The sequence below is a fragment of the Neofelis nebulosa genome, chromosome 4 (genome assembly GCF_028018385.1).
Source record: "Neofelis nebulosa isolate mNeoNeb1 chromosome 4, mNeoNeb1.pri, whole genome shotgun sequence".
Taxonomy (NCBI): domain Eukaryota; kingdom Metazoa; phylum Chordata; class Mammalia; order Carnivora; family Felidae; genus Neofelis; species Neofelis nebulosa.
The window spans coordinates 163,734,841-163,749,501 of NC_080785.1; the positions used below are offsets into that span (position 1 = coordinate 163,734,841).

Here is a 14,661-nt window from a genome sequence, read left to right on the forward strand (position 1 = left end):
TCTTCTTCTTGGTCAGAGGTACCTAGAATAGCCTCTTCGTTGTATGCAACTTTCCCAAGCCTCTCCTTCCTATATTCCACAGACTCTCAAGGAGGTAAAAGGCTGAAAAAAGAAAAATTCAACCTTCCATTTCATATTGAAAGGGAAAAAATCAAAAAAGAGAAACGAGATTTTTGTTTTTATGAAAAGAGGGGATGTCAGTTAAAAGTTGAGAAAAAAATGATGAGACTGGGTCCTTTACCATTTTCTTATTTCAGATAAGGACCCGGAGGCTCAGAAGAACCAACTTGTCCAAGGTCATACAACAGACACAGGAGTCAAATCCAGGTGTGTCTGACCCCAGACCTATCTTTAACCATGCAATGAAATGCTCTAGATCAATGCTGCCCGACAGAGCTTTCTGGAATGATGGAAATGTTCTACGTTGCATTCTCCGAATATGGGGAGTACAACCAGGGGACAAATGTTTAATATTATTTAACTTTAACTCATTCCAACTTAGCCACATGTGACCAGTGGGGCTACCTTATGGATGGCCCAGCTCTGGATTTTACCACGTTGATTCTCCACTGCCACCAGAGGGGGGACCCTCACCATCGTTACCCTTGCTGAAGCCCACCTACCCATCCAAGAGAAGCGGCAACTGAAAGATGTAAGAAAATAGCGTGAGGGAAACAGGGTTACCACCAAACCTCTGAAAGCCTTCTATAAATACTCTAATGTCAGGACGCCTGGGTGGCTCAGTCCGGTAAGCGTCGGACTCTCAGTTTCGGCTCAGGTCACGATCTCACGGTTACGTGAGTTCAAGGTGCTCTGCACTGACAGTGTGGAACATGCTTGAGATTCTCTCTCTCCCTCTCTCTCTCTGTATCCCTCCCCCGCTCAGACTGTCTCTGTCTCTCTCAAAATAAATAAGTAAATAATATGTATATCATAAATACTCTAATGTCCTCTAAAATAAAATAGCCTGTGCCATTTTACCCTTACTCGTTTAGAAAGAACAGACCCTTAAGAATGGATTCCCATTTGGGGCACCTGGGTGGCTCAGTGGGTTAAGCGTCCGACTTCAGCTCAGGTCATGCATGATCTCACGGTTCATGGGTTCGAGCCCACATTGGGCTCTGTGCTGACAGCTCAGAGCCTGGAGCCTGTTTCTGATTCTGTGTCTCCCTCTCTCTCTGCCCCTCCCCTGCTCACACTCGCTCTCGCTCTCTCTCTCTCAAAAAATAAATAAGAAAAAACATTTTTTAAAAATTTGAGAATAGATTCCAATTGACCATCCCTGGCTGGCTAGAACCTTTACAAGATCTCCTTCACCAAGTAGAGAAAAAACAGAATTTTTTTTTTTTTTTTTTTTTTTGGCCTCTGTGTAGCCAACATTTGCACTGTGGGTCAAGGGGGAATCACTGTCATTTTCTGACTTCGATTCAGAATGTGTAACTTTTATGACCTGGGTCTACTTTAGTTTGCTTCACCCCTCCTCCCAAGACTTTAAGGCCAATGTGCCACTGTGTCCCTCACTTTCTCGTGTCCCTAACTCCTATTTTTCATCCTGCCAATGCCCACTGCTGTTATTTGCCATTCCCAACATGAGACGCTTATAAACTCCCAATGGCCAGAAGTCCCAGAATCAAGTCAAGCAGTACCCCAGGCTTGTGGCTCTCTTTCAAAGGCATCTTTTCAAAAACTGTGAAGAAAGTCTGTGAAAACTTATGCCCTTCTCTGAGCCACAGGGGCATTTCTAAGATAATTCTCCAATTCAATTTTTTCTTTCTTTATCAAATTCATCCCCACTTGGAAAACCTTTCCTTTCTCAGATTCACCTGCTGTTTGCTCTCTGGCATGTGTCTCGAGGTCTTATCCACTCTGTCTTTGTAGAACCACGCACCCTAAGATCAACTTCTTGGTTGTTTATTTTTTTTCTTACCCTTGTAAAATTCCTTTGCAAATAACCCTCAGACCTCGTTCACTTATAAAAATAATTTTCTTAGCAAAAGTTGCCTCCGTAAAGAACACGAAGTTTGCTTACGAAGTTCAGTCTGTGTCTTGTTTACCATACGCTAAAAACAGGAGACCAGGGAGTACCATTTTACTGCATGACAGAATTTTCGGAGTTTAGAAAAGAAAAAAATAATCAAAGAGGCCAGGGCAAGGAGCAGCCAAAGGCTATGTTCGTTTTGTGTGGTTTTCCAAATCTGTGTGTTCTTTGATAATACAAGAGTTTATTTATTTTTTTTTAATAACACCAAAAGCAGAAAAAGCAAAAAGAAATCTTGGCTTAATCTGTTAAACACAGAATCACTAAATGGCCCAGCAATCCCCCAAGAGAATTGAAAATAATTATTCAAACAAAAGATTGTACACGAATGTTCGTAGCTGCACTATTCACAATAGCCAAAAGGCGGAAACAGCTCAAATGTTCATCTGTTGGTAAACAGATAAACAAGGCTGGTATATCCACGCAATGGAGTATTATTCAGCAAAAAGAGGGATGGGGTCCTGATATATGCTACAACACAGATGAACCACGAAATCGTGTCTGGTGAAAGAAACAAGACGTAAAAAGCCATATATCAACGATTCCATTTATACTGAAACATCCAGAGTGGGTCAACCCACAGAGGTAGAGAGCAGACTAGTGGGTGTTGGGGACTGGGGTGGGGTGGGGGGGTCGGGGCAGCAGGGAACAGTGAGTGACCACTCATGGGCACGGTTCCTTTGTGCCATGATGTTGAAACGTATATGGTGATGACGGTGACACAGCACTGTGAATGTACCCAATGTCACTAATAAATCTTATGTCACTAGGAAATCTTATGTGTATTTTACCACAATAAAAATACGTTGGTTTTTATTTTTATTTTTTTCAGGTTTATTTACTTTTGAGAGAGAGAGCGTGCAAGCAGGGGAGGGGTGGGGGGGACACAGGATCCCAAGCGGGCTCTGGGCTGACAGCAAACAGGCCGATGAGGGGCTCGGACTCACGAACCACAAGATCACAGCCTGAACCGAAGTCGGGCCCTCAACCGACTGAGCCACCCAGGCGCCCCAAAACACATTGTTCTTTACAGAAGAGAAATCCTGACTGCTTCAGATCGAGCCTGTCTTGCTTTGCATATCTCCCGCCAGTTTTTTTGCAAAGGTGAAAGCCATTTGCCTCCACACCAAGGAGATCACCTGTGGCGGGAACGCCAGTTGCCCGCGGACAAGCGTTGCAGGTGGTCCGTAAGGAACACTGGTGCTCCACATGCTCTGTGCCAGGGTGACTCACTGTAGGCACCAGCAACCCTGTCCTTATCAGATCTTCCAACGAGAACAGTTTCTCATAGGCGAGCGCTTGGAAACACTCTAGAAAAAGCCCATCGAGCAACCTCCCTCTCCAGACAGCAGCCAGCAAGCCTGGGGCTCACTAAAGACCCAAGACCCTCGATGGGAGAAAATGAGAAGCAAAGAAACTTGTCTCCTAAAAAGGCCAAAGGACCCTCTACCGAAAACCCTCCAGGCACTTGACGGTTTGGGACTTTTATCTAGCAGATGCCCAGCCCACCCCCCACCCGCCCCCAGCGCCATTGGAACCCTGCCTCTGTGTCCTGGGGCTTGAGGTTGGGTTGGGGATCTTGGGTCACTTCCCAAACCTAGAATTGGGGGAAATCAGCCCAATTTGCTGCTACCCGTAGGGCCCCCACCCATGACAGACAATGGGGCCCCAAAGGAAAGCAATTTTTTTTTTCTACTTAACGTTATTTATCTGTAAGTCTGAGCTAGCACAGACTCTCTCCAAGCCCGAGAGAGAGGGAAAGAGAAAGGAGAGAGGGGAAGAATGGGGAGCAGGAGGAGAGGGGCGGGGGACACAATTTTGAAACCCTCCGCTGTGAAAGGGAATGTTCTATCCCGGACAGGTGCCTGGAGAGACCGCACGGTGTGCCTGGCTTCCCAGCCCCACAGGACCTGAGGTCCTTGGGACCCCCCTGGGGCACTTCAGACACGAGTCACAAAGAACAGAGTTTGACTCTGACAAAGGGTCTGGTGACACGGTGGGAAATAACTGGTCAATGAATTTCGTCAAGGAGGAGGGAACAAAAGAAAAACTCGTCCGACCAGTTACCAAACAAGCTACCATTCCATAATTTCGTATTTAACTCCACCCCACCTTCTGCCAACGGGACTGGGCCGATTTACTTCTCCAGGCGAAAAGATGGTTAATCAGAATCCCTCAAGCTCCCTCCAGGAAGCCAGGCACTCGTGCAAACTTCAGTCTGGGTCTACTAGTGTCCCCAGGGTGCCCGGTGACCACGGGGTCAACTGGTCTCCCTTCCCTTCAGGGCATCCTCGAGCCTTCTAAAACACGTGCTGCCTACCCAGCTTACAACCTTAACAGTGAGGTCCTTCCACTTTTTGTCCGACTCAGCAAGGGCTCCGGGGTCCCATCCAGAATGCAGCCCCAAAGTGCCTCGTGCCCCAGGGAAAACATCCGACATCCCGTACCCCGTGCTGGTCCGAGCCTCTGCCCAGCACGAGGCAGCCTGGCCCAGAACAGGCACCTGTCTGTGGCTTTTTTGCCCTTGCCGTTCTGCCCACCCGGAACACCCTTCCTTCTTACCCTCTTTCTAAGCATCATTCGCCAGCTGAATCAAACCGCTCCAACCTGGAACCACCTTCCACAAATGCCAGTGGCAACCTGTCATCAAGGCTGGGGACGGGAGGCATCACTTGCTCTTTCCTGCCACACACTATCCAACCGGCTCCAACACCAGACCAGACGTTCATCTCAAAAATTCCAAGCATCCCCGGTGATAAGGAAATCACCATGACCGTGGAATTTTTTTTCAGTTTGGTGCGGCTCTCCCAGACCTTTTTAAAAGATCGTCGCCAAAACAGAAAGGAGTATGAATGAAAAATTCAAATGGCCCATCCTGCTACGCGATGTATCGTCTTTTGTTATTATTGTTATTCGATCCCCGCGAGCACATGTTAGATCTCCCTATTTTCTGCAGGGACTACAGTGACACAGCCACAAAGGAATTTAATTTATCAATATTCTGCGGCGATGTTATCTAGAGAACATTGTGATTTCCAGGTGCTCTGGCTCCAGACGTGTGCAGAACCACTGATCAGATGACTCACTTGGAGAGGAATGGGGAAGGGGGGGGGGCACCTACCTGCCTTGTGACATCCTCTGCCAGCTGGGCTGCTTTGAATGGTTAATTCACTCCTGCCCTTTGACTCCCCAGCCAAACCAAGAGCTCCTGGTGCAAGGCATGGCATCCCATACTTCATAGCCCCCTCCCCTCAGTGCCAACAAGGGGTAGGGGGGCTGTGTCAGCCTGATGCTAGGATGTTCCCAATTTCCGATGAAAACAGCCTCTACCCCCCAACGCTCCCCTCATCTTTATAAGGTGCAGAGCCAAAAACAGAGGTTGGCACATCTTTTTTTTTTTTTTTTTTTTCTGTAAAGAGGGATACAGTCTCTGTTGCAACTACTCTTAGCACTAAAACGGCCACAGGCGTTATGTAAATGAATAAATGAGCCAGCGCGGCCGGTTCCAATGAAACTTTATTTTGGGACGCTGAAATGTTAATTTCATATCATTTTCACCTCTTATAAAATATTATCCTTGGGGCGCCTGGGTGGCGCAGTCGGTTAAGCGTCCGACTTCAGCCAGGTCACGATCTCGCGGTCCGTGAGTTCGAGCCCCGCGTCAGGCTCTGGGCTGATGGCTCGGAGCCTGGAGCCTGTTTCCAATTCTGTGTCTCCCTCTCTCTCTGCCCCTCCCCCGTTCATGCTCTGTCTCTCTCTGTCCCAAAAATAAATAAAAAACGTTGAAAAAAAAAAAAATTAAAAAAAAAAAAAAATATTATCCTTTAGATTTCGACACACACACGCACACACACGCACACACACACAATCTTTTTAACATATAGAAAGCATTCTTAGCTCACAGCCCACACAAAAATCACTGATGGGTTGGATTTGGCCCATGGGTCAGTTTGCTGACCTCTGGTCAAGCGCACTGGACAAGCCTGAGGTCAAACCACTTCCCAGAAAGGTCTCCTCCTAGAGTAAGTTTCTTAATTAGTACTCTAGCCTCAGTGTCCCCTTCTGTAAAATGGGAGTAGTGTCCTCTCATAGGCTGGCTGTGGTGACGATTCCATGAGGTAGCTTGTCAAATGCTCAGCGCTTAGTAAGTGCTCAATAAACGTTAGCTAGGAATGAGTGGTCAAAGGCCATTGCGTATCTACATGATAGGTGCTGGGGACACACCAATAAATTCCACAGTCCCTATCTTCAAGAGATCTTAGCCTGGGGCACCTGGATCGCTCAGTCAGTCAAGCAAGCTTCTGACTCTTGATTTAGGCTCAGGTCATGATCTCAGGACTGTGAGATCGAGCCCTGCACCCTCCTCTGCTCTGGGCGTGAAGCCTGTGTAAGAGTCTCTTTCTCTCCTTCTACCCCCACCCATATTGCACACACGAGAGAGAGATAGAGAGAGCGAGCTTAGCCTGACAGAGGAGGTGGCTAATGCAAGGTGGCACGAAAAGAGCTATATGGAAAGGCAGCCAGGATGTTGGCAGAGGCAAATTCTAGGGGGTGTCCCCCCTCCCCTCCATTTCTTTCTTTTCAATACTTCACCAACTTTCCACGTTGAGCTCAGGAAAGCACAAAGGTTAATACCTCAAATTCTGAGCCAGAACACCCAGGGTTCCAGGGGGGATCCCGGCTCCACTGCTCACTAGCCGTGTGATCCGGGGCAAGTGGCTTAACCTCTACGGGGCCTCCACGGCCTCACCTGGGAGAAGGAATTGCGGGGAGGATTCGACGCAGTGTCAGAAGCGACGTGCATCGAACAGCGCCCGGCACAAAAGAAGCATTTGCCACCAAGAAGATTCTGATTATTGAAATGTCAAAGGCAGAAGTAAGTATTTAATATTTGATCTAAACAGAGCCCCCCCCCACCCCCCATGCTCAGAGACGCTGGAACAAGGATGTATGTCCAAACCCGGGGAGGAGAACCCTGCCTCCTTTCCGCCCTCCTGCTTCTACTCTCTGGCGGATCCCGTAATGTGGCACTATGGCCAGTTTCCTGGCACCCTGCGCGCCCCGGCCTCACCCACCCCTCTGACTGGCAGCGAGCAGCTGGGGTGGCCTCCCAGGGGGAAAAAAAAAATGCCACTGGGTTTGGCTCCAGCAGCTGGTCAAGCAAGCTCTGTGGCTTCTGATGCCCCCCAAAGCCCAGAGCTGGGGGTCTCCAGAGCACTGGAGGCACTGGGTGAGCAAAGTGGTCTTCCCTCTGGAGCCATGGGTCCAACACCCACCCCTCATCCACAGGTCATGCAGTGGGCTCCCCTCTGCTCGCCCCAAGCCCCAAATCAAAATTAGAGCCAAACTCAGCAGGTATGCACCCAGCGGCTGGTCTCCCCAGAAGGGGAGTAGACCCATGGCACTCACAGGAAGCTTCCAGAACACACAGAGTGCCAGGCGCTGGGCTAAATGCACCCTCCCCAACCCCCGCACCATCTCACCTACCCCTAAACCACAGTTCTGACAAGCAGGTCCCGCAACTGTCCCCGTCTTTCAGATCGGAAGACAGAGGCTTGATCCGGCTCAAGACCAGTGAACAGGACTCCAAGTAATTCTTGTAAGCACCTGGAAAAGGGTCAGCGAGGCCGACCTTTGGGGTCCTGATACGCACCGATTTGGGGGAGGGGAGATACACTCCGAACCTGACGGCAAGTTTGGGGCTCCGACTGGTGCCTCTACCCACAGAGATCCTTCTCCTGTGACTCTCCCGGCCGAGCTGCCTCATCACATACTCAAGGTCAGTATTTGCCACCAGAAGGTCCTCTCCAAGCAGGTGGGGCTGGTCCCTCCCGTGGCCCCTGGGACCCCAATGCCTGGCCATGGTAGGCTCTCAATGAATGCGACCCATGACCCAACTTGCATAGACTCCATGTTCTCTGTCCATCTGAGGCCTCTTGCATTTGGCCTCTCCTCTGACCCCAAATCCGTGAGCAGGGTGATGGAGAGGTGGCATCTCAAGCCACACACACCACAGTGATTTTTTTTTTCCCTTTTAATTACTTAACCTTCCTTTAACCTTCCTTTGCTTTCTCTGCTTAAAGCATCGTTCTTTGGGGAATGGGTATAAGAAGGGACACTGTAGAGAATGCATACAAACTGGGTCCAGAGAACAACCCACACTTTCGTCCCAAATGCTGACCAGACCCCAGAAGCTTCCAGATCCTGATAATCACATAAGAAAAAAACAATGGTTCTGGAGGCCCCGGGAAGTATTTGAGAGGGTTCTAGAGAGCTGAAAGAGTTGTTGGGTAGTATTCACAGGCCTGTGTCCATCACCGAAGAGAGGGGAGCACCCCTAAAGGTTCATTTCGGTCTGTTCTGTGTTCAAGTCTCACACGACTTCAGATAAGCCTTCCAGAGCCACGGCAACAAGGTAACATAAGCACCCAAAAAGCCAGAGAGGCTCACCATCGTTCACAGCAGCCTTATTAGCTGCTGTGGAAGCCCCCCAAGTGTCCATCCATAGATGAATGGATACATAAATGTGGTCCATCCACACGATGGAATATCCACCCACCAGCCTTAAAAAGGAAGTTCTGACACCCACCACCACATGGCGAACCTTGAAGACGTTATGCTCCGTGGAATAAACCAATGACAAAAGTCCAAACACTGATTCCACCTCTATGAGGTCTCTAGAGGAGTCCCAAGCATAGACACAGAGAGTAGACGGTGGGCACCAGGGATGGTGGGGGTGGGGGGGCAGTCAGTGTTCCACGGAGACGGAGTTTCAGTCTGGGAAGATGGGAAAGTTCTAGAGACGAATGGTGGGGGTGTTGTTGCACAACAGTGCGAGGGTGACTGATGCCACTGAACTGGATACTTAAAAATATTTACGATGGCAGGCGCCTGGCTGGCTGACGTGGTGCAGCATGCAACTCTTGGTCTCAGGGTTGTGAGTTTGAGCCCCACGTCCGGCACAGAGCTTACTCTTCAAAATAATAACAAATAAAAATATCAAATCTTTAAAAAGAAATTTAAGATGGTGAATTTTATCTTACGTGTATTTTACCACAATAAAAGAAACTGAGGAAGGGAGAAAAAGGCCAGAGTGGAATTGTACTCAGCAGACGGGGGCACCTGTTCAAAGAGCGATCATTTCGGGGCACCTGGGTGGTTCCGTCAGTTAAAGCTCTTGATTTTGGCTCAGGTCACGATCTCACAGTTCTTGGGATCAAGCCCTGCCTTGAGCTCCATGCTGACTGCACAGAGCCTGCTTGGGATTCTCTCTCCCTCTCTCTCTCTCTCTCTGTCTCTCTGCCCCTTTCCCCCCTCAGGCTCTCTCTCTTTCTCACTCAAAATAAATAAACATTTAAACACTAAGTAAACAGGGGCACCTGGGTGACTCAGTTAAGCATCCGACTTCGTCTCAGGTCACAATCTCGCAGTTCGTGGGCTCGAGCCCCGTGTTGGGCTCTATGCTGACAGCTCGGAGCCTGGAGCCTGGAGCCTGCTTCGGATTCTGTGTCTCTGTCTCTCTCTCCCTCTCTGCCCCTTCCCTGCTCACACACTGTCTCTCTCTCAAATATAAATAAACATTAAAATAAATAAATAAATAAATAAATAAATAAACAAACAAACAAACAAACAAATAAAAACAATCATTTCAACACCTGTTACCAGGACAGGACAATGCCTTGCCTAGGGGACCTCAGCACCGATTACACACCAGGAGCAGCGAACATCAATGCCAGATGCCGGGAATCAGGTATTGTCAGTCACAGCAGCAGGTGCACAGCCACCCCCTCCCCCACGGCAGAACCCCCAGCGTTAGAAAAACAAGCCTGTTCTCAAAAACAAAAGATGAGGGAAGAAAACAACTGCTCGCATCAGGGACATTTCTGCAGATAATACCACCCTGGATATTTTGAGTAAAATGTGTACAGAAATAAATCCACAGAGGAATGTCTTAAATAATATGTCAAGACCCAAGAGCCCGGAGCATTTCAAAAAGGCACCTAAATTTGGAGACCTCGGCATTGAAATAACGAAAGCATGTTCCATTTCTCCGGTGCCCCACCTACAAGTGGCTCTAAACAGAGGGGACGGTCCCCCCGCCCCCACAAAAAAAATACCACATGCCTTTTTTGTGTCGCAGACTTGGCACAAACCCCAGCGGTCTTATGAGCTGTGTGGCCTTAGGTAAGTTAAGTAACCCCTCTGGTCTCTAAAATGAGGATAACAGTTGCTCCCCTTGTAGCCAGATGCTCTCGGGACACAGATCCGAAACAGCCTCTTCTCCCCTCACCATCGTGAATAGCAGCTGCCCCCCAATCCATCTAGACTGTCGCTCCCACAGCTTATTCCCCCCCACCTGCTCCCCACCCCCACCTCAGCAGCTTCCCTGTTCTACCAAATCCCAGACCCACAGGTAGTCATTCTACTTGTGCTGAGATTTCGCCCCAACTTTGTCATTCAGCTCCGTTCTCTCTGTCCCTGACCGGCCAACGTCCCCAAGATTGCTCCACAATATAATAATCATCCTACCCACGCCCATCCTCAAACAAGGCTCTCTTTGCCTTCACTGCCCAACCTCTCAGAAGAGGTGTGGCCTCTGCCCTCACCTTCTGTTATGCTCCCCACGGCTCCCATGGATTCTACTCAGGACTCACCCAAGTAGCCTTTGGGCTCAGGCAAGAAGACCCTCCCTTCCCCCCCCCGTGCCCTATCTTTTATGATACGACCCACCCATAAAGCATCCACTCCCTTTCTCCCACCTCGATCTCACATTCGCTAATTCTTCCCAGGGAATTTCACAAAGTACGAAAGAGTCAAAACAATAGAAAAAGTAACGGGTGTGTGTTTGGAACTTGCCTTCCTGGTTATCAAAACATTATAAAACCACAATGATTAGAATGATAGCGGCCCCAACGCAAGGAACTGGTTTACCGATACCCAGAAACAGACCCCAAATCATGACAAAGGAGTAAATTTCATCAATAAAAGGCATTGAGACCCCAACAAGTTATTTGCGGGGAGAGGAACATCCCTTTGAATCACGCACACGAACAGATTCCAAATGTCCAGGATGAGCTTTTTTTATTGATAATTAAAATTAAAATAGGAAATTTGGGGGGAAAAAACCACATTCATTTTACGGGGGGAAAAGGACTTTCTAAACATAGAGTAACAGGACAGGCATGCAAACATCCAACTCTGGACTCCACAAACATTTTAAATATATATATTTTTAAGGTTTATTCAGTTTTCAGAGACAGAGAGAGACAAAGCTGTGAGCGGGGAAGGGGCAGAGAGAGAGAGAGGGAGACACAGAATCCGAAGCAGGCTCCAGGCTCTGAGCCATCAGCACAGAGAGCGACACGGGGCTCGAACTCACGAACCGTGAGATCGTGACCTGAGCCGACGTCGGACGCTCAACCGACTAAGCCACCCAGGCGCCCCCGGACTCCCCAAACATTTTAAGCTTCTCTGGCAGCCGACATCCAGAGCATCTTGACCACCGAACAAAAGCGTCTGAAGACACAGTTGGCAAAGGGTTAACAGCCTTCGTGTTGAAAACCGCAAGGAGACTAGTATTTCAAAAACCACTAAAGTACTAAAAGATAAACGGACAAAGGATATGAACAGGAAGAGAAAACCCAAATGATAAATAAACATGTTTCAGAAGGTTCAACCCCGATAGCAATCAAAGAAATGCAAACAGAAACAATGACAACACATCGGCTCCTCCCTCCGGTAAATTATGAAAGATTTTTCAAACAACATGCAAAGCTGGCCAAGGTGCTCCCTCTCAGCCAATGCTAGGAGGAGCGCCCATCAGTACAACATTTCCGGAAAGCCATTTGGCAATCAGTATCAAGAACCTTTGGCCCAGAAATTTCACTTCTGGAAAAGCAAAGCCTAGAGAAACAAAATGCTCAATAAAGCTTTGACCCGAAAATGCTCATCCTTCTCTTTAGAATAACCGGAAATGATCTAAATGCCCAGAGACAGGGAAAGGTAGGTAAATAAAATAAACACACAACAGAACCACGAGAAGGAAGTACTCCACTAAATGTGGGATAAGGATTGTTGTTTCGCTTCCTTCCTCTACCCATTTCTTTTGCCAAATGTCTACACTGAGCAATCTTACTTCTTTCGTCACTCAAGAACTAAACTTTCTTTTTCTACAGCAAAGTCCATACTTGCCCACCTCTACCCCCCCTCAAGCAAGAGGAACATTCGACGGTCTAGCACAGCAATTGGCAAACGCTGGCCCACAGCTTGGCTTGTAAATAAAGTTTTACTGAAACATAGCCGTGCCCATTTCTTTCTGGGTTGCCCGTGGCTGCCTTCCCGCTACGATGGCAGTGCTGAGTAGCTGTCACGGGAGGCCACGCAGCCTGCAAAGCCGGAAGTATTTAATATCAGAGCCTCTGCAGAAAAAAGGGGCCACCCCCTCGTCCAGCAAACGCCTGCAGCTGCTAACAAACACAGTGAAGAAACAGCTGAGAGCCCCACGTACCCCAGCATACCTTTCTGGCAATGGCTGTGTGTCCAACATCGCTCCACAAACTGCCCATTGATGACAGTGGCAGGGCAGTTGGTCTTGCCCTTTGCGGTGCCTGGACAAATGTCCCCACACTCCTCGTTGTCGTCTTTGTTCAACACAATGTAATTATCCTCCACCGAATCCAGGATGCGCGACCAGTCGATGGTGGCCAGGTAGCACAGCTCATTGTTCTTCTCGATGCGGACGGAGCCCCGGGTAATGTTCATCAAGCTGTAGAGGCCAAGCTCCTTCAGGTGCACCATCTCGAAGATGACCAGCGCGTAGTTGAAGAAGAGGCGTGAGCCCCGGATGACCGTGAGGTTGGGGAAGAGGTCCTTCAGGCTCTCCAGCCCGTACACCCGGAAGAGCAGCAAGTAATCAGTGATCATGACGAGTTTGGGGAAACTGAGGTCTCGGAAGTCCTCGGGCCTCGTTTTGAACATGAGCAGTATCTGCAAATGACCTTCAATGACCGAGCAGTTGGCCAGTTCGTGCAGCCTCGTCAGGTTGTTCCGGATATCCATGCCAGGGCAGACTAGAGGCGAAAACAAGAACAAGGCAAGACAGGTGAGCACGCACGTCACGGGTGGGTGATAAGAGTCAGCGGCAGACGGGGCGCCGGGCTGGCTCAGAGCCCGCATCGGGCTCTGTGCTGCCGGCTCGGAGCCCGGAGCCTGCTTCGGACTCTGTGCCTCCCTCTCTCTCTCTCTCTCTGCCCCTTCCCCCGCTCACACTCTCTCTCTCTCTCTCAAAAAGAAATAAACATTAAAAAAAATTTTTTGTTTTAAATCAGCAGCAGGGCCAGCTTCACAGGCGTGCATCTTGAGTCGTGGCTTAAGGCTCTTCTATCCATTTTTAAACCCTCGATCGTTTTCGACAAAGGGGCCCCATGTTTTCATTCTGTGCGGGGCTCCCCCACCGATTCCATAGCGAGCCCCTGATTCGTGGTTTTCTCCACAGTGTCCGTGCCCAAGTGATCACCTCCAAAAGGCAAAGAAAAAATTCCTTTCTCAGTCCTTGTTAGAAGCCTTTAAAAACCATCACATCGAACGAGATGCGACGGAGACGTTGGGATTACACAGGATTGAGTAATACGGCAGGTGAGGAAGGGAAAGGGGAGCCGGCCCGGGTGAGTCAACACTGGCAATCTTCAGGAGATAGATTTGCAAGGATAAAGGTGCCCACGCCAAAACGGGGCAAGGAGGGCTGAATTTGTTTGGACAATTCTCCTACCTCGAAGACTCTCCTTCCCAGGCAGACATCCACAAAACAGCCTCCTTACCTCTACCTGGGTGTGGCAAGGGCTGGATCTGATCTCCCCTGTACAAACACCCTGTGTGCCCATTTCCTGAAGGTGGTCCTTCCCAGGCTCCAGCACCCTTCCTGGCTCCCCGTGACCCTGCACTCCTCCCTCCCAGCTCGCAGGGCTCCTCCCCATCGCTGCCCCCCCACCCCCTGTAACATGACCTAGGAGAAGCAGTGAGTGAAGTATTCCAAGCACTCAAGCAGTGCCCAGCACACAGTAGGTGCTCAGTTAATGCCAGCTATTTTGTGGTTGCTGATTTCTCCCACAAACGTATCACCATCACCTCTAGGCTCTGTGCCTTCACGTCTCTAGACCAGGCACGGGCAACCATATTCTATCAACGCTCAGACAGTGAGCATGTTCGGCTTTGTGGTCAGAGGGTCCGTGCAGAAGCCGTTCTACTCTGCCACCGCAGCTCAAATGTGAATGAGTGGACGTGGCTGTGTTCCAATAAAACTTTATTTACAAGAACAGGTGGTAGCCTGGAGTTCTGTCCTGGGGCTGTAGTTTGGTGACCCTTGCCCTAGTCCACGGCTGTCCAACAGAACTTTCAGCACTGATACACATGTTCTAAATCTGTGCTGTCCACCGTGGAAGGCAGCCGCCATTCGTGGCTTCACCTGTGGCTAACGAGACTGAGGAACTGAATATTTAATTTTACTCTAGTTCATTTAAATGGAAATAGACACATGTGGCTAGCGGCTACTGTCCTGGACAGGGGAGCCCTGGCCCTGTCAGCTACCAAAGCCCTTTCGACCTTAGCTCCCTGTTTCGAAATCTAGC

At 49.2% G+C, this 14,661-nt stretch overlaps 1 protein-coding gene across 5 annotated transcripts in view; it reads right to left on the bottom strand.

The window, feature by feature from the left end:
• INSR (insulin receptor) overlaps positions 1–14,661 on the bottom strand; it is a 141,587-nt gene that overhangs the window by 109,597 nt on the left and 17,329 nt on the right. For all 5 annotated transcript variants that reach the window (XM_058728858.1, XM_058728856.1, XM_058728855.1 and 2 more), the window contains exon 2: positions 12,556–13,107. In XM_058728858.1, coding sequence (XP_058584841.1) covers positions 12,556–13,107 — 552 coding nt within the window. The remainder of the gene's footprint in view (positions 1–12,555; positions 13,108–14,661) is intronic.